Here is a 27,508-nt window from a genome sequence, read left to right as displayed (position 1 = left end):
TGGCAAGAAAGGTCAAAACTCAATTAACAAATGTTTCACTGAGCAACATTGTAGTTGTAAGTTAGAAGATTACTTATCTCTTCTCTTTCCTTAAGATCATCCATGCATTCCATTACAGTGGGTGAAGGCTGATTTGAACAAATGGAAAAAATGTACAATAAAAATGTACAATAAATTGACAAGTAAATCCTCAATGTTCATTTCCTACACCGGTGTGATGTAGTGGTTAAATTGTTGTTCGGGGACAGCTACACTGAAGCTATAAGTCCAGCTTCAATCTCAGATACTTACTGGTTAACTTTCACTCCTCCGTTCAACCCACACTCTGTTTGATGGATATAAAATTAAAGGCAAAAATGTTGCATACACCACCCTGATTTCCTTGAGGAAAAAAGAATGTAAATCTTACAAACCAATATTATCTATGAAGTTTTCAAAAGAACTTCATAATATCAGTATTATGTGATTAAAGTGTAATATACGTTAAAAAAACAGAGAGAGATGCACATTGGATATCGAAATAAATCAACTTGCCCAAAAGTCTACAACAGACTCATGAGATAAGATGTAACATTTCCTATAATTCGATTTACACTTGAAACAACGTGTTATTTCCAAAAATCAATACAGCTTAGCCTCCATTCCAGAAATCCAAGGAAGGTGAAGTAAAAGCTGATACGAAGATCAAAGATACAAATCACAAAGAGAAATATTTGCACTTGATAAAAAGGAGGAGAAACATTACTGAGCTGTAAAGGTTGTCTAAGCCAATGAAAGTAACAATTGTGAGAAACTTCTCGAAATAACACAGTTCAGATCAGCTGAACACAAGGCAATTGCAGTTCCACCCTATATTTTTTGTTTAGTCAACGTTGTCTTTTGCTGAATAGTATATAGAATCTTTAATGTTCTGTGTGTATAACTCATCCCTTCTTTATACTTGAGATTGGTGATTGAAGACTTGAGTGATGTGTCTGTAATTTGTTGTATTGTCTGTTAGACTGCATGTCAATATTACTCAAATATTTCATGCTTCAGGTGATAATTCTTATCCTGCTAAAATATCCATCTTCATTGCTTCAGTACAATATTGCAAATGAGACTTTTCTTACCACAATGGTGTTATCTTGCCTTGGTTGATGTATGTTTCTTTCATCTTAAGCCTTTCCAAAGTGGATTGGCCTCATTCCAATCTAGATTCTTGGTCATTTGACCATATCTTACATAATTCTGTCCTCAGCTATGCAGTATTATCTTTGCGTCTCTCATGAAATAATTTATATTGCTCATTGATCCTGCTGGGAAGATACAGGAAAGCAGAAATTTATAGACATATGAAATTTATATGAAAACTTGAATAATGAAAGCAAGAATGTGTTCTAGTGATAAACCAAGGACTAGAGAAACAGTCCTCTGTTATAGTCTCAAAAATGTTCAAAGTAGATGCTGGTGTGCATCATGACCATATCCGAAAATGAGGAAAAAATGATACAAATCAGATCAAGTCACCAAGCAGAAATATTCGCCCTCTTATCTAGTGGAGAGAGGGACACCTTTTTCTGCTATGTGAGTTAGACTCCAAATTTGGCAACTTTAAGACTGGCTGAGGAATTCTGGAAGTTGAAATCTACAAATATTAAAGTTGCCAACTCTGGAGATCCTGACTTACATTATTCAGTACCTGAATTGATTTGAAGGTAATGGCCCTCAATTTTCCAGGATTTCATTATTTTACAGGTGTCTAATCAGTCCAATCTGGAGCTCCTATCTAAATTGTATTTTAGTTTTAAATGTCATCAAAACTTGTATTACGGGATTGATTTCAATCAAACTAGTTGTGATGACGGGTCATAATTGTCAATGAATGGAAGTGATGTGTGCAAGTGTTTTGAACAAATGAACAGTTCCAACCGTGTACAGCCATGTATTCTTCCTGAAAATGTTTACACAGATGACCATGAATATAATTTGCAGCAATTCTCATAGCTATGTCCTAATAATCATGTCCATAGTAGCTTGAATATGCAGTTCATACATTACATTGTTCCATGTGAATGCATATTCAAACATGCTGGAATTGCTCGTATCTACAGTGTGTGTGCATGTTTGTAGAAACTGGATGTGAGTTTCAAAAAGATTATATCTTGGATATATTTGTTAATTGGAAGAAAATCTCCCTTTCTCATTCTAGGCATATCTACTGGAGCCATAGGTATGCCAATGCATCTTAGAGCTTTGATAAACAATATTATATGAATTATTAATCAGAAAATAGGTTCCTATAAATATTAAAAATGTAGTAAGACCTACACAGTGGGCTCTGAGCTGGCAAAAATATTTTATGACAATAACTATACATAAAATAATGCTCTTCTACATGCTTTTGATGGCCAAGATAAATTAGGGAGCAGGACACCACATTATAAAAACAACTTTGGTTTCAGAAACTGAATATTGCTTTAATGGCTCCATGTCAACGCAACAAAAGAGGCATTTCCACATTGTGCTTCAGCATCTGAGAATTTGTGAGTCTGACACTTATTTTCATATAGCTGCCAATGGAAGGGAGTCATATCTTGGTGAGAACAGCTCAGCTATCAAAAGCAATGCTAAATAAACTGGATACAGGTAGTCCTCAGACTACAACCACAATTGAGCCCAACATTTCTGTTGCTAAGCGAGGCAGTTGTTAAGTGAATTTTGTTCCATTTTATGATTTTTCTTGCCACAGTTGTTAAGTGAACCACTGCTGTTATTAAATTAGTAACATGGTTGTTACGTGAATCTGGCTTCCCCATTGACTTTGCTTGTCAGAAAGTCACAAACCGTCATAAATATGAGTCAGTTGCCAAGTGCCTGAAGTTTAATCAGGTGACCCTGTGGAAACTGCAACGGTTGTAAGTGAAAAATGATCACAAGACTCTTTTATTCAGTGCCGTTGTAATGTTGAACGGTCACTAAATGAACTGTTGTAAGTTGAGGACTACCTGTAGAGTATCAATAAATTTTTTATTAGACTAGTACAAAATCTTGGAGAGATAAGTTAGTTAATTCCCTGAGTTGAGTGAACTTGTAGAAAGTCTATTGGGCAAGTCTTTTTTAGACTTTTCTAAAGACAGGAAATGAAAGGGACTTCCACACTTACATTTACTACGTAAGTTTATTTTTAAACTGCCTCTTTTTGGGTGTACAGTTTGAGTTAGGAAATGTCTAGCGCAATCAGGTTCTAGGTGGGGTGATACAGCAGATCCATTGCAGTTAACTGAACGTTGTCTTCTCCTCCATCCAAGGTGGTGGTCAACGCCTTGGTAGGGGCCATCCCTTCCATCATGAACGTTCTGCTTGTCTGCCTGATTTTTTGGCTCATCTTCAGCATCATGGGAGTCAACTTATTTGCCGGAAAATTTGGGAAATGCATTAACAAGACAGAAGGTGATGAGCCTTTGAACCACTCAATTGTCAACAACAAGAGTGAGTGTCAAAGCATGAATGACACTGGAGAGTTGTACTGGACCGTAGTGAAAGTCAACTTCGACAATGTCGGTGCGGGTTACTTGGCTCTGCTTCAAGTGGTGAGTTTAAATTTCATCTAGAAATGTCTCTTGACAGAGCAAATGTCCATTTGGTTTAATATGAAGTGTCAGATTAATTAAATTTAGATAAAAATCTGTTTTGGAGGGGAAAAAGCCCCATGGAAAAGGGGATCATAAGTGGTTTTAGTTTATTCAAGTATGTGTGATGTGGTAGCAAATGTCATATTGAAGGATCGTTCCTACTAAAGTATTCTGCTACAGTGGAAAAAAATGGCTCTGCTAAAATTATATCTCCCGTCCAGAGTTCCTTAATCTGTGTTTAATCTGACATGTGCACAAATAAGGCTTCATTCTTGTGCTCTCTGGTGGATGGATCTTCTGGTGAATGGATCTATTACATCTTTCATATTTTCAATTAAAGTTGCTCATTTAGCAGATCCTTAAAGTTTCTGCAATTAGCTATTGAGTACAATGTTAAATTTCTAGAGAGAGGATGTTTATTGCCTGGCCTTTTGTGAAGCGAGATATACTTCTCCAATATATTTGATGGTACATTGTATTTTTCAGTGACTTAAGGAATTTATATGTTTCAACACAGATCTGGTGCTTCCAGACATGTTGAAACTAGCTATACCAGTCCTACATATGTATATCACAGGCTGACTCTGTTCAGTCCTAAGCAATTGAAGGTTAACTCAGCCTTCCTTCTTTCCGAAGTTGGTAAAATGATCAACATTGTTGGGAGCAATATGCTGACTCTAGTATAAACAGTTTAGAGAGGGCTGTAAAGCATTGTGAAGCGATATATAAGTCTAAGTGCTGTTGCTACTGCTAGTTGTGAAAACAGAGAAAAATGTCAGTAGTTCACCTTCAAAATCTGTTTGTAGTGGTATAATCTGATTCCATTTTTCTCTTGGATAACTTTTATGTCTCTTAGAGATGAAGATAGAAAGGAACTGTCGAAGAGCAGACATTTATGTTAATCTGAATGTATGCCTAGTTGTCTCCCATTTGTGGAATTCCCTGTTTATTTCAGGCTGTCTTGCCTATTTACCAGATTGCAAATGAGGTTCAGCGAGGATTGTCTCTGTAATTCCTTTCTTGCTGTGAAATAATTAAATCAGAAGATCCATGTTTCCCTTCCTTAGTAACGAAGCAGTTGCATTTAAACTCTTCTGTGCTTAATGAATATATAGTCCAGTTTCGCATTTCTTTGTTGAACGTTAAACTAGCAAATATCTCTCTTTTATATGGATAGGAAAGGAAAAAGAAGCCATTTTATGCTGTTTTTGCAGAACCCAACTTTCTGGTTCATTTAATAGGGCATGGCATAGATCTTTGTCATGATGCACCAAATATTTCTCAACAATGCACAATTTGAGAGCCAAATGTTTTTTATCTGTTTGTTTGTGTTTTCTGCTTGCAATTAGTAATATTGAGACAGAGGCCTTAAAATAGCAAGTAAAATTCTGAAACAAAATAGGAGGCAAAATGCAATGTCCTTACTTCAGTGGGCTTGTGCTGGGTCAGCAGATAATATTTCCATGAGAACTAAATCAAAATACTGGGTTGAAATCTTGACTTGCTAGAAAATATTACATGTCTCTTTTTACCCTTCCTCGACCAAATGTCTTGAATTGGCTTAATCATGATCTGATGAGGGGCTAACAATGGAAAAACCAGACATCACCATGCCTTCATATTATGCTCTTGATGACACGAAATTCCAAGCTATTTTCAATCTGGTTTATAAAGATCAGTGGCTAAATTATATTATATGTAGATATATCATGAGAACCAGGACATCACATTAAACCCTAGTGTTATATATTTGTTCCAGCTTAGGATATTATAAATTACATAATAACAGAGATGGAAAGGTCTTCCAATCCAACCACATGATTGAGCAGGAGATCTTACACTATTCCAGACAAATGGCTGTCCAGTCTCTTCTTGAAAATCTCCAGTGAGGAAGCACGCACAACACAAGCTGTTCCACTGATTAATTGTTCTCACTGTCAGAGAATTTCTCCCTAGTTCTAGGTTGGTTCTCTCCTTGATAATTTTCCATCAGTTACTTCTTGTCCTGGTCTCAGGTTCTTTGGGGAATAGGTCAACTCCTCTGCAACAAACCTTCAATGAGAACAAAAATATCATCTTTTGTTGAGAATGGTTTGAATGTTCTATTGAATCAAGCCATTAGTGAGAAGATCTTGGGGAGATCAACAAGCCAGCCTTGATAATAGTTCCATCATGTTTCTTCAACAACAAAACATCATCTAAGTAGACATCCGTGAAGAAAGAAGATGACTTAGTAAAGGCCCTTGTAATCAGTTCAAAAATCCTACTTGAAATTCATTGGTTTTTTTTTTATCTTCCAGCAATGCACACTTGAGTAGAATAGGTGTTGATTATGCCTTCTGCAGTCTTAGAAGCCAGAGGATAGGCGATGAACAAAATTTCCCGTGGACACAGGAAGTTGACTCAGATTACCTTTTGATGGATATCTAGCCTAGCATTGTCAGCTTTGATCTGTGGCTGCTTACAGACCAGTTTTCCATTGCCTTGAGATCCCTTTGAATTGGAGATTAAATCTGCTTGCAGTTTGTTGATTAAATCTGCTTGTAATTTGTCACTGAGCTATAGTCCCTTCCCAGAATAATACACTAACCCTCAGTGATGGGTGCAAAAACAAACAAACACAGTTCATGAATTAGCTCTTTACTGTATCATCCAACATTTCATGGATGCAAATGAAGGTACAGGTTTAAAATTCCAGTTCCATGCACCACTGCTTGAGCCTCCCACCCCCTATGCTTTTGTTACCATCATTGGAGCCCCTTTTGCTGTCTGCAGATGCAAATTTCAAGCTTAGAACATAAAGCATAGAATCATAGGACTGGAAGGGACCTCAGTGGTCTTCTAGTCCAACCCGCTGCTCAAGCTAGGAGATCTTATTACCCCAGTTAAATGGCTTTCCATTCTATTTTTGGAAATCTCCAGTGATGGAGTACTCACAACTCCAAGAGGCAAGCTATTTCATTGATTAATAGTTCTCATTGTCAGAACATTTCTCCCTACATTTAGATTGGATTTCTCTTTAATCTTGAATCTCTCTTTAAACTGAAGGTTTTGTTCTTAAATGGTTGTCCTCAATAAGTCAGAACTGCATTCATTCATTCATTCAATCAATCAATCAATCAATCAATCAATCAATCAATCAATCAAAACAGAAGGGACTTTGGAGGTCTTCTAGTCCAACTCTGCTCAAGCAGGATACCCTATACAATTCCAATTATTACTCCAATAATAATTGGAATTATTTAATAATTAATAATTTGAATTAGTTAAGATTAATTAATAATAATCCAAAGGAAATTCTGAGTAAATGCAATTCCAAATATTGGAGTAAGATTAACTATATTTATTTACTTATATTTCTATTTCTTAACCACTCATCTCCGTCAGATATATACCAACCATACCCCATTGTTGCAGACAGGGAGGGAGAAAGAGGGACTCCCATATTTATCAACCCTTTATCCTCCATTGCAGCAGATGAGAAAAGACCATTTAGCACAACCTTTATTGATTCTGGGGTAATGGGGTTCAGGTCATTAGATCGTGGATAATAAGCAGTAAGGTTAGAGACCCCAATAATCACGACTGCTTTGAAAGAGGTCAGTCCGTTTCCATATGTTTCATAAGACAGGAATTCTTATTTCTAGGTTGGTTCTCTCCTTGATAAATTTCCATCTCTTCTTGTCTTGCTCTCAGGTGCTTTGGAGAACAGGCAGACCTCCTCTTCTCTATGACAAATATTGGAAGACTGCTATCATGTCACTCCTAGTCCTTTTCGTTAGACTAGACATTCCCAGTTCCTGCAACCATTCATAACAGGATTGGAAGGGACCTTGGAGGTCTTCTAGTCCAACCCTCTGCTCAGGCAGGAAGCCCTATATCATTTCAGACAAATAGTTGTCCAATCTCTTCTTAAAAACTTCCAGGGTTGAAGCCCCTACAACTTCTGCAAGCAACTCATTCCACTGATTAATTGTTTAACTGTCAGGAAATTCTTCCTTATTTCTAGGTTGGTTCTCTCCTTGATAAATTTCCATCTCTTCTTGTTTTTCTCTCTTGGGCTTTGGATAACAGGCGGGCCTCTCTGTGACAAATATTGGAAGACTGCTATCATGTCACTTCTAGTCCTTCTTTCCATTAAACCAACCCCCTAATCATTTTTGTTGCTTCTCTGCACTTTTTCTAGAGCAGTGTTTCTCAACCTTGACAATTTTAAGGCATGTGGACTTCAACTCCCAGAATTCCACAGCCAGCATGGCTGGCTGTGGAATTCTGGGAGTTGAAGTCCACATGCCTTAAAATTGTCAAGGTTGAGAAACACTGCTCTAGAGTCTCAATGTCTTTTTTATACCACAGTGACCAAAACTGGATGCAGTATTTCAACTGTGGTCTTACTAAAGCAGTATATAGCGGTACTAGTACTTCATGTGGTCTTGATGTTATCCCTCTGTTGATGCAGTCTAGGACTGCATTGGCTGGCTCATATTTAAGTGATGGTCCATTAGGACTCCTGTGATTAGTTATTGCAATTACTGTAATCAAAGGGGAGCTTTTGATTCATCTGGTTCAGAACAGTTTATTCCTATGGATAATTTCAAACAGGGGTTTTCCCAGCCCTTCTGTGGAGTTTATTTTTTATCATGGTTTTTATCCCACTTTTATTTTTAGTTAACTCAAGGCATCCTACTTATCTAATACTCCCATCTCCTATTTCTCCTACATCAATCTAAGTAGGTGACCAGAACTGATGTTTATCTAGTTTCTCGCCCATCAGTTTAGCTGCTACACCAAACTGGTTTCTGGAATTGTCAGGAATGGATTTTGAAATGTGAATGTTTGCCCTAAATTGATCTTATTGAAGAAATCAATATACTTTATTATCACAAGAGCAGATATAGTTGGGAAACTCATGAAATCTCCATTTGGAGAAAAAAAAAATCAACATTGCCTCCAATATCAAGTTTCCCTCTACCCGTTTCTCATCTCCCAGTTTAATCTTCCCATGGCTGAGTTGTGGTTCAGTTTAATTTTCCTACAGTCTTGCTGGCTTTTCAGATAGAATTCCCAAGAACTGAGCTTTGCAACTTCGCTAACTACAAGTAGCTAGATAACTCACATGTTTGCTTGGGTAAATGACAGAGATAATATAATCCTCGTGAACAGAGGGGCTTTTAATAGACTGGAAAAGAGAAAGAACCAAAACCAAGCCTTCTTCTCCCCCAAAGCATAATCGTTTTGACTACTAAGTATGATTTGATATCATGGCCCTGTTGTTTTATCAGCTGCATTCACTTTTTATTTTCATTGGCAATTGGCAACAGTTCAAGAATGTTTGCTGCATGTCTTCCTCTTCCTGAAAAAATGTAGTAGTAGTAGTAGTAGTAGTAGTAGTAGTAGTAGTAGTAGTAATACAAAAAATTGGAAGGGACCTTGGAGGTCATCTAGTGAAACCTTCCCCTACCAGTGGTATCTGAAATCAATTCAGTCTAAACTAACAGAGTTGGGAGGGACCTTGGAGGTCATCTAGTCCAACCTTCTGCTCAAGCAGGAGACCTCTACCATTCCAGATAAATGGCTGTCCAGTCTCTTCTTGAAAACCTCCAATGATGGAGCACCCACAACTTCTGGAGGCCAGTTATTCCACTGATTAATTGTTCTCACTTGTCAGGAAGTTTCTCCTTAATTCCTGGGTTGATTCTCTACTTGATTAATTTCCAACAATTGTGTCTTGTTCTGCCTTCCGTTGAAGGTTCAATCAGTCAATTTCAACTTCTCGAGAAAAAAAAAGATATCGCAAGGTTGGAATTGATTGATTGAACTTTTTAGTCCCACCCAGTCTGCCGTTACCACCGCAGCCACGCCCACCCAATGGGCCACGCCCACCCAATGGGCCACACCCACCCAATGGGCCACACCCACCTGGCACCTGACAATGCATAAGTGGGTTTTGGATTCCATTTTTGGCACTCGGTCTCTAAAAGGTTCGCCATCACTAAGATAGTATTTACCTGGATGTTTTCCAAGAACTGCAGTATTGCAACATACACACCACTGAAGTTTTTGTCACCTCCAAATCGGGATTCTTAAGTGGCTCCTAATTCCCTGATATGTTTTTTTTTTCTCTCTCCCCGGCTTCATTTTTCATGCTCTCGTCACTTCTCCGCAAGGGTGTCTGGTGAAGAATTCCAGAACTCTTAAGGCAGCTTTAGATTATCTTGCCTTCCCCTGGGTGGAAAGAGAGAGAAGCTTTTCTGCCCCCCATCAGTATCTTGGCCTATCCGATCAATTCATGAGCCACGAAGACATTTTTTTTCTTTTTCTGAAATGATAAATGCCACATTTCTCCTCCATCTGGAATTCGACTCGAATAACACCCCCAGGACGAAAATGCCATGCAGAGATAGGCAAGACTGCTCACCCGTAGGAAAGCAGCAGTGCTGGGAAAAGACTGGGCACTTTCTGAAGAGTGTGTGTGTGTGTGTGTGTGTGTGTGTGTGTGTCACAGAACCCTTTTCTTCCGGAACAGAAGGAGGAATGGCTTTTACAACAATGTTGTAAGCTCAAATTTCTATCCAGGGGGTTTACAGAAAGATCAGGGGGCAGAGGAAGAAATTATTAAACCACCTGCAGAAGGATCAATACGTAGTATTAGGTCATCATTTGCTCCAGAGAAACAACCCCTAACATTATCCGGTCTTTTAAGCTCCAGTTGCTTGGTTTTTTTCCCCTTTGGATTTCCCCATTTTCCCTGGGCTGTATCAATATTTCCTAATGATCTTCCTTCTTTCCTCCCTCCATCCCCCCTCCCTCCAAGCTTCCTCCCTCCCTGCTTCCTTCCTCCTCCCTCCCTCCTTCTTCCCTACTTCCTCCCTCCCTCTCCTTCCTTCTTTCCTTTCTCCCTCCCTCCCTCTTCTTCCTTCCTTCCCCCTCCCTCTCTCTTCTTCCTTCTTTCTTTCCTTCCTTCCTTCCTCCTTCCTTCCCTCCCTTCTTCTTCCTCCTTTCCTTTCTCTCTCTCTCTGCCTCTTTCTCTTCCTGCTTCCTCCCTCTCTTCCTCCCTCTTCTTCATTTCTTCCCTCCCTCCCTCCTTCCATCTCCTTCCTTCCTTTCCTCTCTTTCCATTCTTCCTCCTCACCATCTCCTTCCTTCCCTTCCTTCCTTCCTTCCTCTCTCCCTCCCTTTCCATTCTTCCTTCCCTCCATCTCCTTCCTTCCTTTCTCCCTTCCCTCCTTTCTTCTCTTCCTTCCTCCCTTCCTCCCTCCCTTTCCATCCTTCCTTCCCTCCATCTCCTTCCTTCCTTTCTCCCCTCCCTCCTTCCTTCCCTTCCTTCCTTCCTCTCTCCCTCCCTTTCCATCCTTCCTTCCCTCCATTTCCTTCCTTCCTTTCTCCCCTCCCTTCCCCCTCTGCTTCCCTCCCCTTTTTCCCCCTCTCCCTCCCTTCCTCCCTTCCTTCCTTCCGAACTTGTGGGTGCTCCATCCCTGGAGCTTTCAAGAAGAGGCTGATGGCCATTGGTCCAGAATCTTAGGCTCTCCTGCTTAAGCAAGGGGTGGCCTAGAAGACCTCTAAGGTGCCTTCCAACTCTTGTTGTTTTGTTACTGATCAGGTAGAGGATTTAAAGCATGAATGAAACAGTTATAAAATAATGAATTGGAACATAATTCCAACCATTATATCCATAGTTAGGGGTTTTCCGTTGTCTCTCTTTATGGAGCCACTGACTTTTAACCGGGGGGGGGGGGGGAGGAGGAAAACACTTTTTTCTCTCAAGGGATGCACATTTCTTGGGCTCAAGAGCAGAAATGAAGGAGAAAAGGGAATGTTGGACATAACATATAAAAGCAAGGAGAGAAAGTTTTCACTTTTGTTTCATTTGCCAATCGTACAAAGCTGTCCCCCCACCCCCTGTGTCTATTATCAGATTACCAACACTTCTCCCTCCCCCCCCAAAGATAAAGAATCCTAAAGGAATCCATTTCATGATTTCATTCCTCCCAAACAATTTTTGACTTTGAAGATAATCTGTCATCTACAAACTCTTTGGGGTAAGTATTTCACATACAGTATGCTTAATTGGCTTTTATTCAGTGCTTTAAATAACAATTAATTCAAGTTTAATTTTGAGTATTGGCACCTTTTTTCTTTTCATACAAAACAACAGCCGTTAGAGAATACATATATAATTATTCTCTGATTTATCCTATTTTGGCCAGGTTCAAAAGTATTGGAATACATGCGAAGGTTTCCTTTTTAGTAGCAATGCATTGGATGCTGTGATTTATCCTTGTTTGTAACAAATCAGTACAGGTCCATTCTCACTGGATTGGCTGTAGATTTGTCTTCATTCTTATTTATTTATCTGTCTTGACTTGATATATTGAGAGTACACAGTTTCACTCTTAATGTGGCATGTAAGGAAGAGGTTAAATTTCGGTCCATGGTAGGAGGCTGAAACCTTTTCACAGACTCAGAAGTAAACATACAATTACAATTATTTTGCGATGATGAAGGCAATATTTTAAATTATAGTACTTCTGGTTGCCATAATAGATATTATTCATTTACCCTTAATGTTACACTGCAGCAAGCCTGTGTTTCAGCAAAGAATCGTTAATAAAAAAAGCCAATTTTCTCAGTAGCTTCTGGTGTTCTAAATCCACTTAAAGAAGTTGTATATTGTGAGTCTCATAAGAGACCCTAAAGGTACTTGGTCAAGAGCTGATCCACCTGGATAATTTCCTGTCTTCCCAGAAAGGAAGGGATCAATTTAGAGGAAGATGGGTGGGAGCTATTGGGGGAAGGGGACAAAGGAATTGGTCCTCCTCCTCTTTCTTCCTTCTTCTTCTTCTTCTTCTTCTTCTTCTTCTTCTTCTTCTTCTTCTTCTTCTTCTTCTTCTTCTTCTTCTTCTTCTTCTTCTTCTTCTTCTTTTTCTTCTTCTTCTTCTTCTTCTTCTTCTTCCTCCTCCTTCTTCTCCTCCTCCTCCTCCTCCTTCTTCTTCTTCCTCTTCTTCTTCTTCTTCTTCTTCTTCTTCTTCTTCTTTCTTCTTCTTCTTCTTTTTCTTCCTCTTCTTCTTCCTTCTTCTCCTCCTCCTCCTCCTCCTCCTCCTCCTCCTTCTTCTTCTTCTTCTTCTTCTTCTTCTTCTTCTTCCTCTTCTTCTTCTTTTTCTCCTCCTCCTCCTCCTCCTTCTCTTCCTTCTTCTTCCCTTCCCCTCCCTCTCCTCTTTCCCCCTCCTCCAATTCTCCTCTCTCTCTTTCTCTCTCTCTCTCCTTCTCCTTTTCCTCCTCCTCTACCTCCCTCCTTCTTTTGTTCCATCTCTCGTCTTCTTTTCCTACTCCTCCTCCACCTCCACCCTCTTTCCCAGGCAATCTCATGTTTTAAATCATTAGAAAGTTCACACAGCCAATGTAGAATCTATCTCTAGGCTCTCGTGCTAGCCAAAATTCAGGGGACCATGTTACTATTTTATTAATCGCACTGAGAAATTTCCTCACCGCCACCAAACTGCAGATAAAGCACAAAGTAAGAAAGTCACGGCTGATTATCACAGCCTAAATGAAATGCATTGCTCTTCTCTCTCTTTTTCTTCCTAGGCAACTTTTAAAGGTTGGATGTCGATTATGTATGCAGCGGTAGATTCCCGAGAGGTAAGCTCCTTTTGCCTAATGCTCACCTGCTGGCTTTGTTCTCTACAGCCTGCTCACTAACAATGGGTGCAACTTATGGGAAAAAATTCTCCCTACATGAAGGAATTAGCTGTCTTGACATTACCAGGTATACATAACAGCAGAACTGTCCACAGCAAAGTAGGGACAATTGGCAAGGCCTGTTTTGCGGTGACTTGTGCATTCCCTTCCTTTACACATCTCTTTCATAACACAGCTGCAGGGCATGGTGTGTAGAGTAATACTGTGCCAGCTCAGACACCATGAAAGCATATTGCATGCCAGCAAAAAACACTCTTGTCAGACCAGCTGGCTTGTTTTCAGTTAGTAAGTGCCAACTTCCAACCAACAACAAACCTAATGCAGTCTGTCACTATTGGCAATTTTTTTTCCAGCAAGGAATAATTAAAACATTATTTTTTTTATTAAAAATGCCATTTTTATTCTCTTTTTTTAAAACAAAAAATCTGAGAATCAAGTTACAGGTATTTCTCAACATACAACCATTTGTTCAGTGACCATTCAAAGTACAACAGCACTGAAAAAAAATTGACTTACAACTGGTCTTCATATTTACAACCACAAAAGTCTAGTTAACTCACAGTCAACACTGAATTGGCACTAGATAAGAATGAACAGAACTCAAGGAGAGTTGTACCTGGACCTCTGGTGACAACGTAAGGACTCCAGGCTTATTCCCCTCTTGACTCCACCCTCAGTCTCTGCCTCTCCTTCCCCTACATCCCACACTTAACTTTTGAAGATATCATGTTGGGGAAGGAGGGCAGATCTTTCCAGAGCTTTCAGCTGTGCAGATCATGTTTGGGAAGCAAAATAGAATGGTTCGCCCCTGGCTATGTGGCAGTCTCGCAGAAGTGGCCGTCTTTATGGTATCACTGCGAGGAACTGTGGGCATCTTGAAAATGGTGGCCATTTTGGAATTGTGCCACACGGCCACCCAGGTCACAGAGTGCTGCAGAATGCTGTGGAGCTCTTTGAAAAGTAAGTGTGCAAGGGGTGATGGACAGCAGGAAGGAGGCCCAAGCCCTATGGGGACCCAGTGTGAGGAAGGGTTTGTGGGGACCCTGTGGGAGGGGGGAAAGGCCAGGGACCCAAGGGGAGGAAAATGGTTTGTAAAGTGTCTTGGGGTGAGGGAGGCCTGGGGCAAGCTTACTGGAGTTTGCATTAAGCCTCCTAGAGCCTCCCCCATCCCTGAAGCATTGAGTGCTCCACTTAACAACCAGCATGTTTGCATGACAGCCACATCAAGAGAACAAGGTATGGGGATCATTAAATGAGGATATCTTGCTTAATGGCCATCACCACTTGCAACTGTAATGGGCAGACTCCATTACGGTCATATGTTGAGGACTACCTCTATGAGGTAAACCTTAGGATTATGCTAACTAGTTCTTCTTTCCTGAAGGTGTGCCAAAAAATTTGTTCTCTCTTTTTTTTTTTTGTAACAATCAACTATAGTCTCACATCAACGGGCTTCCCAAATGAGCTGAATTTTATTAGTTAAGCCTGCTATTGGTTTGGAAAGATGATCAGTGTCATCCAACCCCAACTGGGTTAGAGGAAAAATGGCTTAATTTAGAAGTGGCAATGATGGCGTTTTAGATCCCGACAGATCTTCATTCTGATCTTCTCTTATTTCCCATTTTCCTTCGCAGAGAGAAGAACAGCCTGTGTGGGAATATAACTTGTACATGTACCTCTACTTCGTGATCTTTATCATCTTCGGTTCTTTCTTCACCTTGAATCTCTTCATTGGTGTCATCATTGATAATTTCAATCAACAAAAAAAGAAGATAAGTAGCTCTCTTTGAATCTTATTCAACAGCGGAGTAAGATTCTAGCTGTCGTTTTCTCTTTTTCAAACTGTGCACCCTACCATACTGGTTTTGCCAAATTTTTGCAGCAGAAAGCGGTAACAAACTTAATGAAAATAAAACCAACTGCAATGGTATCTTGGTACTCACAGTTAATTGTTCCAGAAGGCACGTCAAATACTAGAAGCAACAAGTACCAAACAAACCATGTGATTAATATATCAATCTTTGTTTCGGCTGGAAAGGATAGTGAGTCAGGAGGCTGCTGACATGGCAAGTTCTAGCTAGTTAGCTCACCAAACAAATGACAAGTGTTGGGACAAAATTTTTGTGTCAAAATGCCTTGAGTACCAAATTCGACAAGTTTTTAAAGCAGTTGAATAACGAGATATGGCTGTATGATCAGCAGGGAAAGTCTATGCCCCAAAAGGCAATGTAGCGGCCACAATTGCACGGTCAAGATCTTGATTGACACATGGAAAAGAAAGGTGGAGTTTTGATCATGCAATCGCTATCTTGACTTTTTTGACACCTTCTGACTGACATCCCTGCACACGCTTTGCAGATAGATGGGACAACACTGAAGTACAGGTAATCTTCAACCTATGGCCACAATTGAGCCCCACATTTCTTTTGTTAAGTGAGACAGTTGTTAAGTGAGTTTTGCCTCACTTTACAACGTTTCCTGTCACAATTGTTAAGTGAGTAGCATGGTTGTTAAGCGAATCTGGCTTCCCTATTGACTTTGTTTGTCAGAAGGTGATGACGTGATCCCGGGACTCTGAGACCGTCATAAATACAAACCAGTTGCCAAGCGTCTGAATTTTAATCACATGACTGCAGGGATGCTGCAGTGGTTATAAGTGTGGGAAATGGTCATAAGTCACTTTTTTCAGCGCTATTGTGACTTTGAGTGGTCATTGAATGAAAGGTTGCAAGTTAGAGTCACACTTGAAAAAAGACAGCTTCCTTTTTCCATCCAAATTAAATTAAAATGCACCAGGAGAAATCCACAATCTTCTACTGGCAATCAAATTTATTTTATTTAGATTCCTGTTTCACTTTTCATTGATGAACTCCCATCCTTTCTATTATTGTCCCCACTTTTCAAAATAAGTTGGGTTGACAACTTATTGGGTTGACAGTGGGACTGGTTCAAAGTCTCCCAGGGAGTTTATTTTATTAATCAATGTATTAATTAGATGAGCAGTGCAGTGGCCTAGAGCAGGGATAGGCCACCTTGGCTCTTTTATGACTCATGGACTTCAACTACCAGAATTCCTGAGCCAGCCACGCTGAGGGAACAGGGAGATGTTTCCAAGCTGAGCCATGCTGGCCCAGGAATTCTGGGAGTTGAAGTCCATGAGTCATAAAAGAGCCAAGGTGGCCTACCCTTGGAGTAGAGTTTGAAAGTTCAATCCTAAGCAGCGGCAGATGTTTCTCTTCCTAGGATGCAAAGAAAAATATCTACTGCAAACTCTGCATAGGTGCCAGGAAGGGCATCCGGCCAGTAAATGCTGAGCTCCATTCCATTGCCCTGACTGGTAAAAAGATGTCAGGGTCGTAAAAAGAAAATATATATATTAATTAAATCTATTTACATGGCTACCTACTTACCATGAGACTCTTCTTCAGCTTCTACAGCTTGGGGAGACCAGAATTTAGGTCTCCTGCTCCTTGATCAGCACACCACATATTTTAATCCTTATTAAGGTGCAATGAGTTATAGTAATATTACTGGGAATATATGAATGATGATGATAAGTAACAAATCTGTATACCTAAGGGTTTTTTGTCCCTTTGCTTTTTTTTTCCAAATCAAAATAACATTAATGGTATCTCCCTATACTTAGGTGGACAAGACATCTTCATGACTGAGGAACAGAAAAAATACTATAATGCCATGAAAAAATTAGGATCCAAAAAACCTCAGAAGCCCATCCCCCGTCCGCTGGTGAGTCTTCCCAAACTGGGACTAGGAGCTCTGGACTGCATCTATCCAACTGGCCCCTAGGTGGCAGCAAAGGTGTATTTTTTAAAAAAATCAACTGTTCCTTTGCTTTTTTTCAATTACTTTGATGTATCCCTTCTTTTCTATTAAAGATCCCAGCCTCTGAAATCTTTAACGGTATGTAATGTGTACATATATTTATTTTTTTTAGATTTTTGTTTATTTTATTCATTTTTATTTATTCATCAATATACCAACCATCATACCTGCACGCCTTTTTAACTTTTTTATCCCACCTTTATTATTTATATATAATAATAATAATAATAATTAAATATTTGTAGATGTTTTTTATAAATAATTCAATATATATAAATCTTTCCTCCTCCTATTTTCCCCTCAGCAGCTCTGTGAGGTGGGTTGGGCTGAGGAAAAGCGACTGGCCCCAAGTCACCTAGCTAGCTTAATAATAATAATAATAATAATAATAATAATAATAATAATAATAATAATAATAATAATAATAATAATAATAATAATAATAGCAACAATGGTGCATTGGAAGATCTGCAAAAAATATCATTTGCCTGTAAGCAAAAACTGGTGGGATCATAAAATAGAGAAAGTCATAGAAAATGATAAAATTAAACTGCTCTGGGACTTCAGAATTCAAACAGACAAGCACCTGCAACATAACACCCCAGACTTAACAATTGTCGATAAGAAAGACAAAAAAGTCTGGATAGTGGACGTGGCAGTGCCTGGAGACAGCAGAATAGAAGAGAAAGAACTGGAGAAGATAACAAAATACAAAGACCTACAAATAGAAATAGAAAGACTGTGGCAAAAGCAAGCAAGGGTAGTACCAATAGTCATAGGCTCCTTGGGTGCAATCCCAAAACAACTGGCGCACCACTTGAACACCATTGACATTGACAAATTCGCTATTAGTCAGTTGCAAAAGGCGGCCTTACTAGGAACTGCTTCCATCCTGCGACGATATCTGTAATACCATCAAACATCCACATCTGCCTATCCTAGGTCCTGGGTAAGGACTCGATAGGTAGACAAAATGCCAAATCCAGTCTGAACATCTGGCTGACTGTGCGATGATCGATAATAATAATAATGTTGGAAGGGACCTTGGAGGTCATCAAGTCCAACCCCCTGCTCAAGCAGGTAACCCTATACCATTTCGGACAAATGGCTGTCCAGTCTCTTCTTAAAAACTTCCAGTGTTGGAGCATTCACCACTTCGGGAGGCAAGGAGTTCCACTGGTTAATTGTTCTAACTGTCAGGAAGTTTCTCTTTAGTTCTAGGTTGCTTCTCTCCTTGATTAGTTCCCATCCATTGCTTCTTCTCCTGCCTTCAGGGGCTTTGGAGAATAGCTTGACTCCCTCTTCTTTGTGGCAGCCCCTGAGATATTGGAACACTGCTATCATGTCCCCCCTCGTCCTTCTCTTCATTTCCTGCCTTAAGGAGGGACTAAAACTCCCCGTCTCCTGGTGATTGGCCCAAAGTTCACCCAGCTAACTTTCATCCCTAAGGCAGGACTAGAACTCACTGTTTGTGGGGATTGGCCCAAAGTCACCCAGCCAGCTTCATGCTTAAGGCAAGACTAAAACTCCCCACCTCCTAGTGATTGGCCCAAATCACCCAGCTAGTTTTCATGTCTAAAGCAGACTCCAACTCTCCATCCTCTGGTTTCAGGCCAGCACTTTAACCATTACCCCATATATGATTTGTTGGTCATAATAAGTGTTTCTATAGACAGCTTGAAAATTAATTCTAGAAATAAGCCTGTGTGTGTTAGCATAGTTGCAACTCAGTTTGTTCAAAAAAATTGGAATATTGTGGTATTCTTAATACAGGAAGTCCTCGACTTACAACCACAATTGAGCCCAACATTTCTGTTGCTAAGTGAGATATTTGTAAGTGAGTTTTGCTCCGTTTTATGCTCTTTCTTGCCACAGTGGTTAAATGAATCACTGCAGTTGTTCAGTCAGCGACACAGTTGTAAAGTGAATATAGCTTCTCCATTGACTCAGTTTATTAGAACGTCGCAAAAGGTGATCACATGATCCCAGGACACGGCAACCGACATAAATATGAATTAGTTGCCAAGCATCTGAAGTTTGATCACATGACCACGGGATGCTGCAATGGTCATAAATATGAAAAATGGTCATAACTCACTTTTTTTTAGTGCCATTGTAACTTCAAACAGTCACAAAATGAACTATTGTAAGTCAAGGACTACCAGGATCAGAGAATTATGATCAGGCTATTGTCATAAAACATGATAATCTTCTTTCCAGTGGGCCTAACCAGACCTGTTTCCCATTTTCTTATAATGGATATTAAAGGGATTAATGCCATGGGCTCAATATCTGACTTATCCAACAGAGCTTATAAGTTTTCCTGCGGACCTTCCTGCTTCCCATAATGATATGATTGCTGTCATTTGATTCCAGTTTGCTGTCAAAATGAGAATGATATACTAAAGAAAAGAATTCAGCTGAATGCCACTTTTGGTGATTCTTGGATGGATGGATGGATGGATGGATGGATGGATGGATGGATGGATAGATGGATGGATTCATGTGAATCTATGCTTCTGGAGTAGCGTGAAAATGGTTTAGTTTGGTGTTTAATGGAATATTTTCTTAGTTTCCAGCGATAGATAGATAGATAGATAGATAGATAGATAGATAGATAGATAGATAGATAGATAGATAGAACACACACACAAACACACACATACATGCATACACATATACATACATATAGTCTACCAATGTGTGATAGATAGATAGATAGATAGATAGATAGATAGATAGATAGATAGATAGATAGATAGATAGCTGGCTGGAAACTAAGCAGTATAAATTATACTGCCCAAGCAGCTTGTTGCCATCAAGAGTTGACCTAGCTTTTGGTATCACAGTCCAACCTACTTTTACAATATTTACAATGTAAAAAATATTCTTCTATACCCAACCATGAAAAAGCTTAGTCCAATTCAAATGTCGTCATTTTTGTTTCACACTTGACTAGATTCAAACTTATACCATAGGGCAAGATTCTCCAGACTTGGCAACTTTAAGATTTGTGGGCTTCAACTCCTGGAATTCCTCAGCCAGCATGGGAGCTGAAGTCCACAAGTCTTAAGGTTGCCAAGTTTGGAGAGCCCTGCCATGGTGTGACTTAACTCCTATTAGATACTAATATCTCCTTCATGTCTCCAGAACAAGTATCAAGGTTTCATCTTTGACGTTGTCTTGAACCAAGCCTTTGATGTTTGCATCATGCTTCTGATCTGCCTAAACATGGTGACCATGATGGTGGAGACCGATGACCAGAGTCCGGAAAAAGTGAACATCCTCTACAGAATCAATATGGTTTTTGTTGCGATCTTCACTGCAGAGTGTATTTTCAAAATGACAGCTCTGAGGCACTACTACTTCACCAACGGATGGAACATATTTGATTTTGTAGTTGTGATTCTATCAATTGTCGGTAGGTCGATCTATACAAATCTGTCTGGTTTCATTTGCAGAACTCTTGCAATTTTTTTTTCATGTGCGTGTTCATTCTGTCCCGTTTTCCCATCAGTCTGCAAAATAATTATAATCGTGCTGATAACATTAATATTATTAATAATAATGTGCACATGAAGGTTACATGAATTTTCATTTACATCTGTGTGAATGAAATATGAAATGGTTAATATGCATTTTACACTTTCTTGCAACAATTTTCTCAAAAATATGCCATTAATGTATGCCTTTCATATTCAATTTACTCTGATATACATCTTTGTGCATATTTTAGCTGAAAGGTTGCAATGAAAAAATTCAGAGAGGAGCCAAAAGTAAAGAATTGTTTCCCATTTTCTTCATCAGATTGAGGATAATTGAATTCTATTAGTTCATATTTAAATGCTCCCCTGTCTTTAGATCAAACCCAACTAGTAGAGATGTTAATAGTTTATCTAGATTTATTGGGGTGAGACTCTAGAGTAGACCAAGGGTTGCCAATCTTGGCAACTTTAAGACATGTGGACTTTAATTCCCAGAAGGACTGGGAGTAATATAATATCAGTGTTCCAATATCTAATGGGCTAGCACAAAAAAGAGGGGGTCAACCTATTTTCCAAAGCTCCTGAAGGCAGGACAAGAAGCAATTTATGGAAACTAATCAAGGAGAGAAGCAACCTAGAACTAAGGAAGAATTTCCTGGTAGTGAGAACAATTAATCAGTGGAATGACTTGTCTCCAGAGTTATGGATGCTCCATCACTGGAGGCTTTTAAAAAGAGACTGGACAGCCATTTCCTGCTTGAGCAGGGGGTTGGACTAGATGACCTCCAAGGTCCCTTCCAATGCTGTTATTCCCAGCCACCCATGCTGAACGGGGAATTCTGGGAATTGAAGTCCATATGTCTTAAAATTGCAAAGATTGGAAACCCCTTATCATTCTAGACCAGTAGTTCTCAACCTGTGGGTCGGGACCCCATTTGGGGTCGAATGACCATTTCACGGGGGTCGCCAAACAACGCAGTCCGCCATTTTTTTCCCCTTTTCCTTAGCTGTGATACTCCCTTTTATTCTATTGGCTTTCAAAAGCCAATAGGAATTGTCCAGGCTGTCTCTGCCCTGCTGAGCCCGCCAAAAGTCCCATTCTGCAAACGGTGCTGCACCAGTTGAGTAGTCCTTGACTTACGACCGGTTGAGTAGTCCTCGACTTACGATCGGTTGGGGGTCGCGGCATTAAAAAGGTTGAGAACCACTGTTCTAGACCATCAGCACAAACGTAGTTACATCAATATACAATTTACACAATGTTGGTCATAATTTATGGTATTTGGCCTGCTGACCAAGTCTGGATTGTCCCTGAACATCTCCGGTTCATCTAGATCAGCGGTTCTCAACCTGTGGGTCACAACCCCATTTGGGGTCGAATGACCATTTCACGGGGGTCGCCAAACAACGCAGTCTGCCATTTTTCCCCCTTTTCCTTAGCTGTGCTACTCCCTTTTATTCTATTGGCTTCTGAAAGCCAATAGAATAGACTCTCTTGAATAGAGTCTAATTCTATTGGCTTTCAAAAGCCAATAGGAATTATACAGGCTGTCTCTGCCCTGCTGAGCCCGCCAAAAGTCCCAGTCTGCAAATGGTGCTGCAGGTTGTCTGCAGCTAAGGCGAGCTTTCTGGAAGTTTCCACTCCTCCCTGCTGAGCAACTACTAAATGTAAGTAAAAGAGGGCCAGGGGTGGGGGTGGGAGGCCGGTGGGCGCAGGGAGGGTTGCTGGCACTTGTGGGGCCCGGCGGGTGGCTTATCTCCCTTGGGCTGGGCCAGCTGGTGGCCCAGCCAGTGGTTGGCCTGCACCGTTGCTGCCGCATGCTATGGCCACCCAGGAACGCCTGGGCGTAAGGCTAGTGGGGCAGCAGCGGGTGCAGGGAGGGTTGCTGGCATGCGTGGGGCCCGGCAGGTGCCTTACCTCCCTTGGGTGGGCCAGCTGGTGGCCTAACCGGTGGTCGGCCTGCACCGTCACTGCCGCTTGCCAGCTACGCCTCGGCCGACGCAGGGAGCGGGCCGAGGCAGTTGCTGGGCGATGGCCCGCATGCAGCCGCAGGAGAGGAGGCGGAGCGTGTGCACCTCCTCCTGCCCCGCCCGCAGGGAAATACAGGTAGTCCTCGACTTACGACCACATGGTTGGGGTCGCGGCATTAGGAAGATTGAGAACCACTGATCTAGATAACCACTTGTAACTATCAGACACAACCCTCAATTTGGAAATTTTCCAAAAGGTAAAAAGTATCTAACTTCAAACAGACACTAAGCAAACAAGTTATAAGTCAGGGATTGTTTCATGACTTTTTTTGATCAAATTAGAATTATTACTGTATTTATGGAATTGTAAGGACTTCCCTATGCCCCACTAATTAAATAGAGGAATATGTCTATATATTTAACACGTGAATGTGTTACTGCCAATGTGTGAAATTAGGCATTTTATAGAATGCCTAGGAAATCTATAGAATGCCAAAAATAAGACATCAAAATATGAAGCACTTAATACACAATGCCAAAAGGCAAACCAGCAAAGTATAAAAAAAATCCTGTAGGGTTTCCTGCCTGAGCAGGGGGTTGGACTAGATGACCTCCAAGGTCCCTTCCAACTTTACTACTATTACTATTACTAAAATGCCATTGGAGCCTTTCTTATTGCAACAAGTAGGTCAATACAGGTGTTTTCTCTCGGTTGTTTTTTTTTTAAATAAGAAAGTCCTGTACATTGTTTTGCCGTTCTTCTTTCATTTTCATATATGTATTACAATAAAGGATTAGGGTTAGCCTAAATCTAATCCCAACCCTAACCCTAGCCTGAACCGTAGCCCTAACTGTAGCTCTAACTTTAACCCCAGCCCTAACCTTAGCACTAACTCTTACCCCAACCTTAACCCTAACCCTATCCCTAATCCTAACCCTAGCCTTAACCCTAGCCCTAACTGTAAATGCTAACCGTAACCCTAACTTGAGCCCTAGCCCTAATCCTAATTGTAGCACTAACCCTAACCCCAACCCTAATCCTTTTTATGACTCTTTTCATCCTTTGCCATGTTCCCTTGAAGCCATTAATCATAATGATATTCTGGAACACGAGTGGGATAGGACTTCACGTCCTGCTTGTAGAAGCTTCTTGTTGACCAGCGGTCAAGAAGCTGGACAAAATGGATTTAATACTCTTAGAGCAATTAGTCTCCTCTTACTCAGGTTTCCTAGGTCTTCCTGATGTAGCTGTTAAACGAACATGCAGGTTGTTAAGCAAAGCATGGGGTGCCTTGAGGGTGGACAGGCCTTGGGAAGTTTAGCACAGGCCCAGGCTTGCCTGCCCCAGGCTCCAGCTCCATCCTCTTGGACCCCCACCGGCCTTTTTCTTCCCACTGGATCCCTGCTGGCCTCTCCCTCCGCCACTGAAATGGCAAATGGCCACAAGGGCTCTGCAGTGGCCATAACTTTGGGGATTGGGTCATAAGGAGCCCTGGTGGCACAGTGGTTAGAATGCAGTATTGCAGGCTAATTCTGCCGACTGCCAGCAGCTCATCGGCTCAGTCTGGATTTCGATCCTGACAGGGCTCCAGGTTGACTCAGCCTTCCATCCAGATAGTTGGGGTCCATATGCTGACTCTGTAAAACATTATGGAGAGGGTATATTTTTAAGAAGAGACTGGACAACCGTTTGTCTGAAATGGTATAGAGTTTCCTGCTTGAGCAGGGGGTTGGACTAAATGACCTCCAAGGTCCCTTCCAACTCTATTATTATTGTTGTTGTTGTTGTTGTTGTTGTTATCTAAATGCTATTGCTATAAGTTGCTTTTTTGGGGGATCCACTTTAACTCAATGGCTATTAAATGACTGCTCGTTAAACCAGGACTATCTTGTAACTATAAAATGGGAAGGGAAGGACAGGACTCAGTTGACCTCCGTGGCAATCCCTATTTGTATGCTCAGCTGAGCTTTGCCAAGGATAATTTATGAAAGAGTTTATTGTTCCAATTAGTTAACTTGAGCACTTGTACATCTCTGCAGCCACTGTTCTTCTAGTGCAGTGTTTCCCAAACTTGACAATTTTAAGGCATGTGGACTTCAACTCCCAGAATTCCACAGCCAGCGTTGCTGGCTGTGGAATTCTGGGAGTTGAAGTCCTCATGCCTTAAAATTGTCCAGTTTGGGAAACACTGTTCTAGTGCACTAATCAGATGTTTTCCCTCTCTCTTTCCCCAAGGCTCAGTCTTGTCAGACATCATCCAGAAGTACTTCTTTTCCCCTACGTTGTTCCGAGTCATCCGCCTGGCTCGGATAGGTCGGATCTTGAGACTTATCAGAGGTGCCAAAGGAATCCGAACGCTTCTATTTGCCTTAATGATGTCCCTCCCTGCTTTATTCAATATCGGGCTCCTTCTGTTCCTGGTCATGTTTATTTATGCCATCTTTGGCATGGCCAACTTTGCCTATGTTAAGAAAGAATACGGGATCGATGACATGTTCAACTTCGAGACATTTGCCAACAGCATGCTTTGCCTGTTCCAGATCACCACGTCGGCTGGCTGGGATGGTCTTCTCAACCCCATTTTGAACACGGGCCCCCCCTATTGTGACCCCGGTCACGTTAACTCCAATGGGTCCAAGGGGAACTGTGGTAGTCCTGCGGTGGGAATCCTGTTCTTCGTTACCTACATTATCATCTCTTTCCTCATTGTGGTCAACATGTACATAGCTATTATTTTAGAGAATTTCAGTGTCGCCACTGAAGAGAGCACAGAGCCGCTAAGTGAGGATGACTTTGATATGTTTTATGAAACTTGGGAGAAGTTTGACCCCGAAGCTACGCAGTTCATTACCTACATTGCCCTTTCCAGTTTTGCGGATGCTCTGCCAGAACCTTTGCGCATCGCAAAACCCAACCAGATTAAGCTCATAGCCATGGACCTTCCCATGGTGAGTGGGGACAGGATCCATTGCTTAGATATTTTGTTTGCTTTCACCAAAAGGGTTCTGGGAGAATCTGGAGAGATGGATGCCCTTAAAATACAAATGGAGGAGAAATTCATGGCCGCCAACCCATCGAAGGCTTCTTACGAGCCCATCACCACCACACTGAGGCGGAAGCAGGAGGAGGTGTCTGCGACCATCATCCAGAGAGCTTTCAGAAGTCACCTTTTCCAACGTTCCCTCAAGCAAGCATCTTTCTTGTACCGCCAAAAAAACTGCCCCCTAGGAGACGTGGCCCCAGAGAGGGAAGGCCTCATTGCTTGCATGATGGATGAAAACTACGGGAAGCCTATCGACAAATCCGAAACTCTCTCCTCCACTTCCTTCCCCCCATCCTATGACAGCGTCACCCGGGGCACCAGCGAGAATTTCCAGCTAAGGTTGACAGACTCCAGTGGATGCGACGAACCGCTAGATGACCCGTTGTCAGCTGACCAAGATAAAGAGTCAATTGTTTAAACATGTTTCTCCCGTTTAAAACACTTTACCATATTGTTTACAGAATGTAATGCTGTCACTACACAACCGTTGAAGCAGCCTTGTTAAACATTAGTTGCAAAGGCAGCAGGAAAGCAGGTAACCCTGAAGGAAGGGTGCATCACTGTGTTACAGAGGCCTAACCTCTCACACTGCTCTTTTCCACTTTTGCTCAATGTTTATATTTATATATGCACAAGGAGGGCAGAAGGGGAACCAGCACAAGGTCACAGCCAAAGTGTGATTATCCCAGACGCTAAACTGTAAGACAGGAAATATTTATACCCATACTGTACACAGATAAACTTGAGTGCATACTTTCATTTTAAGGTCTTACTTATATTAGTGCATTTATTTATGGCAATGTACGACCTTGCATCCTATAATAAGAGGAGTGGGATGGAGAAGAAGACCAGCAATCAGGTAGCTGCTCCAGCAATGCTTAATGTGTATGTTATAAATGGTCTTTCTAAAAAGAAAATTACAGATAGTCCTCATTTAGCGATCACAGTCGGGATCGGCAACTGAAGTGGTCTCTAACTGAAACTGCAAATGTGCTCATGTGCTCCTTCAGTTTTTATTTGCTTTGCAGACCACTGAAGGTTGCAAATGCAAGGATTGGCCAGAAAGCTACTTTTTCACCATCATCATCATCATCTTAATTGGGAACGGTCACTGTACAAGGCAGTCACTAAACGAGGACTATCTGTATGTATGTGTGTGTGCCTTCTTTTCCACAAATTATTGTCATTTTACATCTGCCTCCCCAGGCCCAGATATGTTGGGATGATATAACACTCGAATTTGGGGCCAGCCATAGGTACCATTGAGGTTGGCCATACGGCTGGGAATTTTGGGAGATGTTGTTCCGAATCATATGGGGGCACCAGATTGGGAAAGGCTGTTCTAGAGAAAATGGGGAATCAGGGAAGGTTCTCCCATCAACAGGAGATGCTCCTGCTGGCTGAAGGTTGCAAGGCAAAATTATTGTGTCAGCAGCATTGCCATTTTCTGTTGCAGCCATGCCCCTGCTTACAACAGGCCTGTCAGCAATTTAATCCAGGGAAAAAAAAAAAAAAGACAAAAATTGACTTTGGAGAAAGCATGGCTTTATTTTTATTTTTGTTCTATCCCGCAGGATATTAGATACTAATGGATTCTGCTTGTAAAACCGGCCAATAAAAGCACTATTTTTTTACTATGTTCCAAGAATCTACTTTGCGTACAGAAGGTGACCTGCTCCAACTCTTTTCCAAATTAGCTTCTAGCTTTTGAACACCCTCCCCCATCCCAGCTCACCCCCCCCCCAAAAAAAAAACATCTTCCCCAACAACTCCCAAAGGGACAGCCTTCCATAAAAAGTTTATTTGCCATATTTGCCTTTCATTCAGTCTGAACAAGCCTTGATTTAACCAT

The 27,508-nt window shown here is 41.0% G+C and overlaps 1 protein-coding gene across 5 annotated transcripts in view; it reads left to right on the top strand.

Annotated features, from left to right (window-relative positions):
• LOC120318911 (sodium channel protein type 5 subunit alpha-like) overlaps positions 1-27,293 on the top strand; it is a 91,012-nt gene extending 63,719 nt beyond the window's left edge. For all 5 annotated transcript variants that reach the window (XM_039367065.1, XM_039367068.1, XM_039367069.1 and 2 more), the window contains 6 exons: positions 3,291-3,572; positions 13,200-13,253; positions 14,948-15,085; positions 16,956-17,060; positions 20,307-20,577; positions 24,849-27,293. In XM_039367065.1, the coding sequence (XP_039222999.1) occupies positions 3,291-3,572; positions 13,200-13,253; positions 14,948-15,085; positions 16,956-17,060; positions 20,307-20,577; positions 24,849-26,074 (2,076 nt within the window). In that variant the 3' untranslated portion in view covers positions 26,075-27,293. The remainder of the gene's footprint in view (positions 1-3,290; positions 3,573-13,199; positions 13,254-14,947; positions 15,086-16,955; positions 17,061-20,306; positions 20,578-24,848) is intronic.
• The last annotated feature ends 215 nt before the right edge of the window (positions 27,294-27,508 follow it).

Source organism: Crotalus tigris, unplaced genomic scaffold (genome assembly GCF_016545835.1).
Source record: "Crotalus tigris isolate CLP2741 ecotype Arizona unplaced genomic scaffold, ASM1654583v1 scf7180000020532.220309, whole genome shotgun sequence".
Classification (NCBI taxonomy): Eukaryota; Metazoa; Chordata; class Lepidosauria; order Squamata; family Viperidae; genus Crotalus; species Crotalus tigris.
The sequence above is the reverse complement of the archived record's forward strand: the minus strand, read 5'-3'. Positions and strand labels throughout refer to the sequence as shown.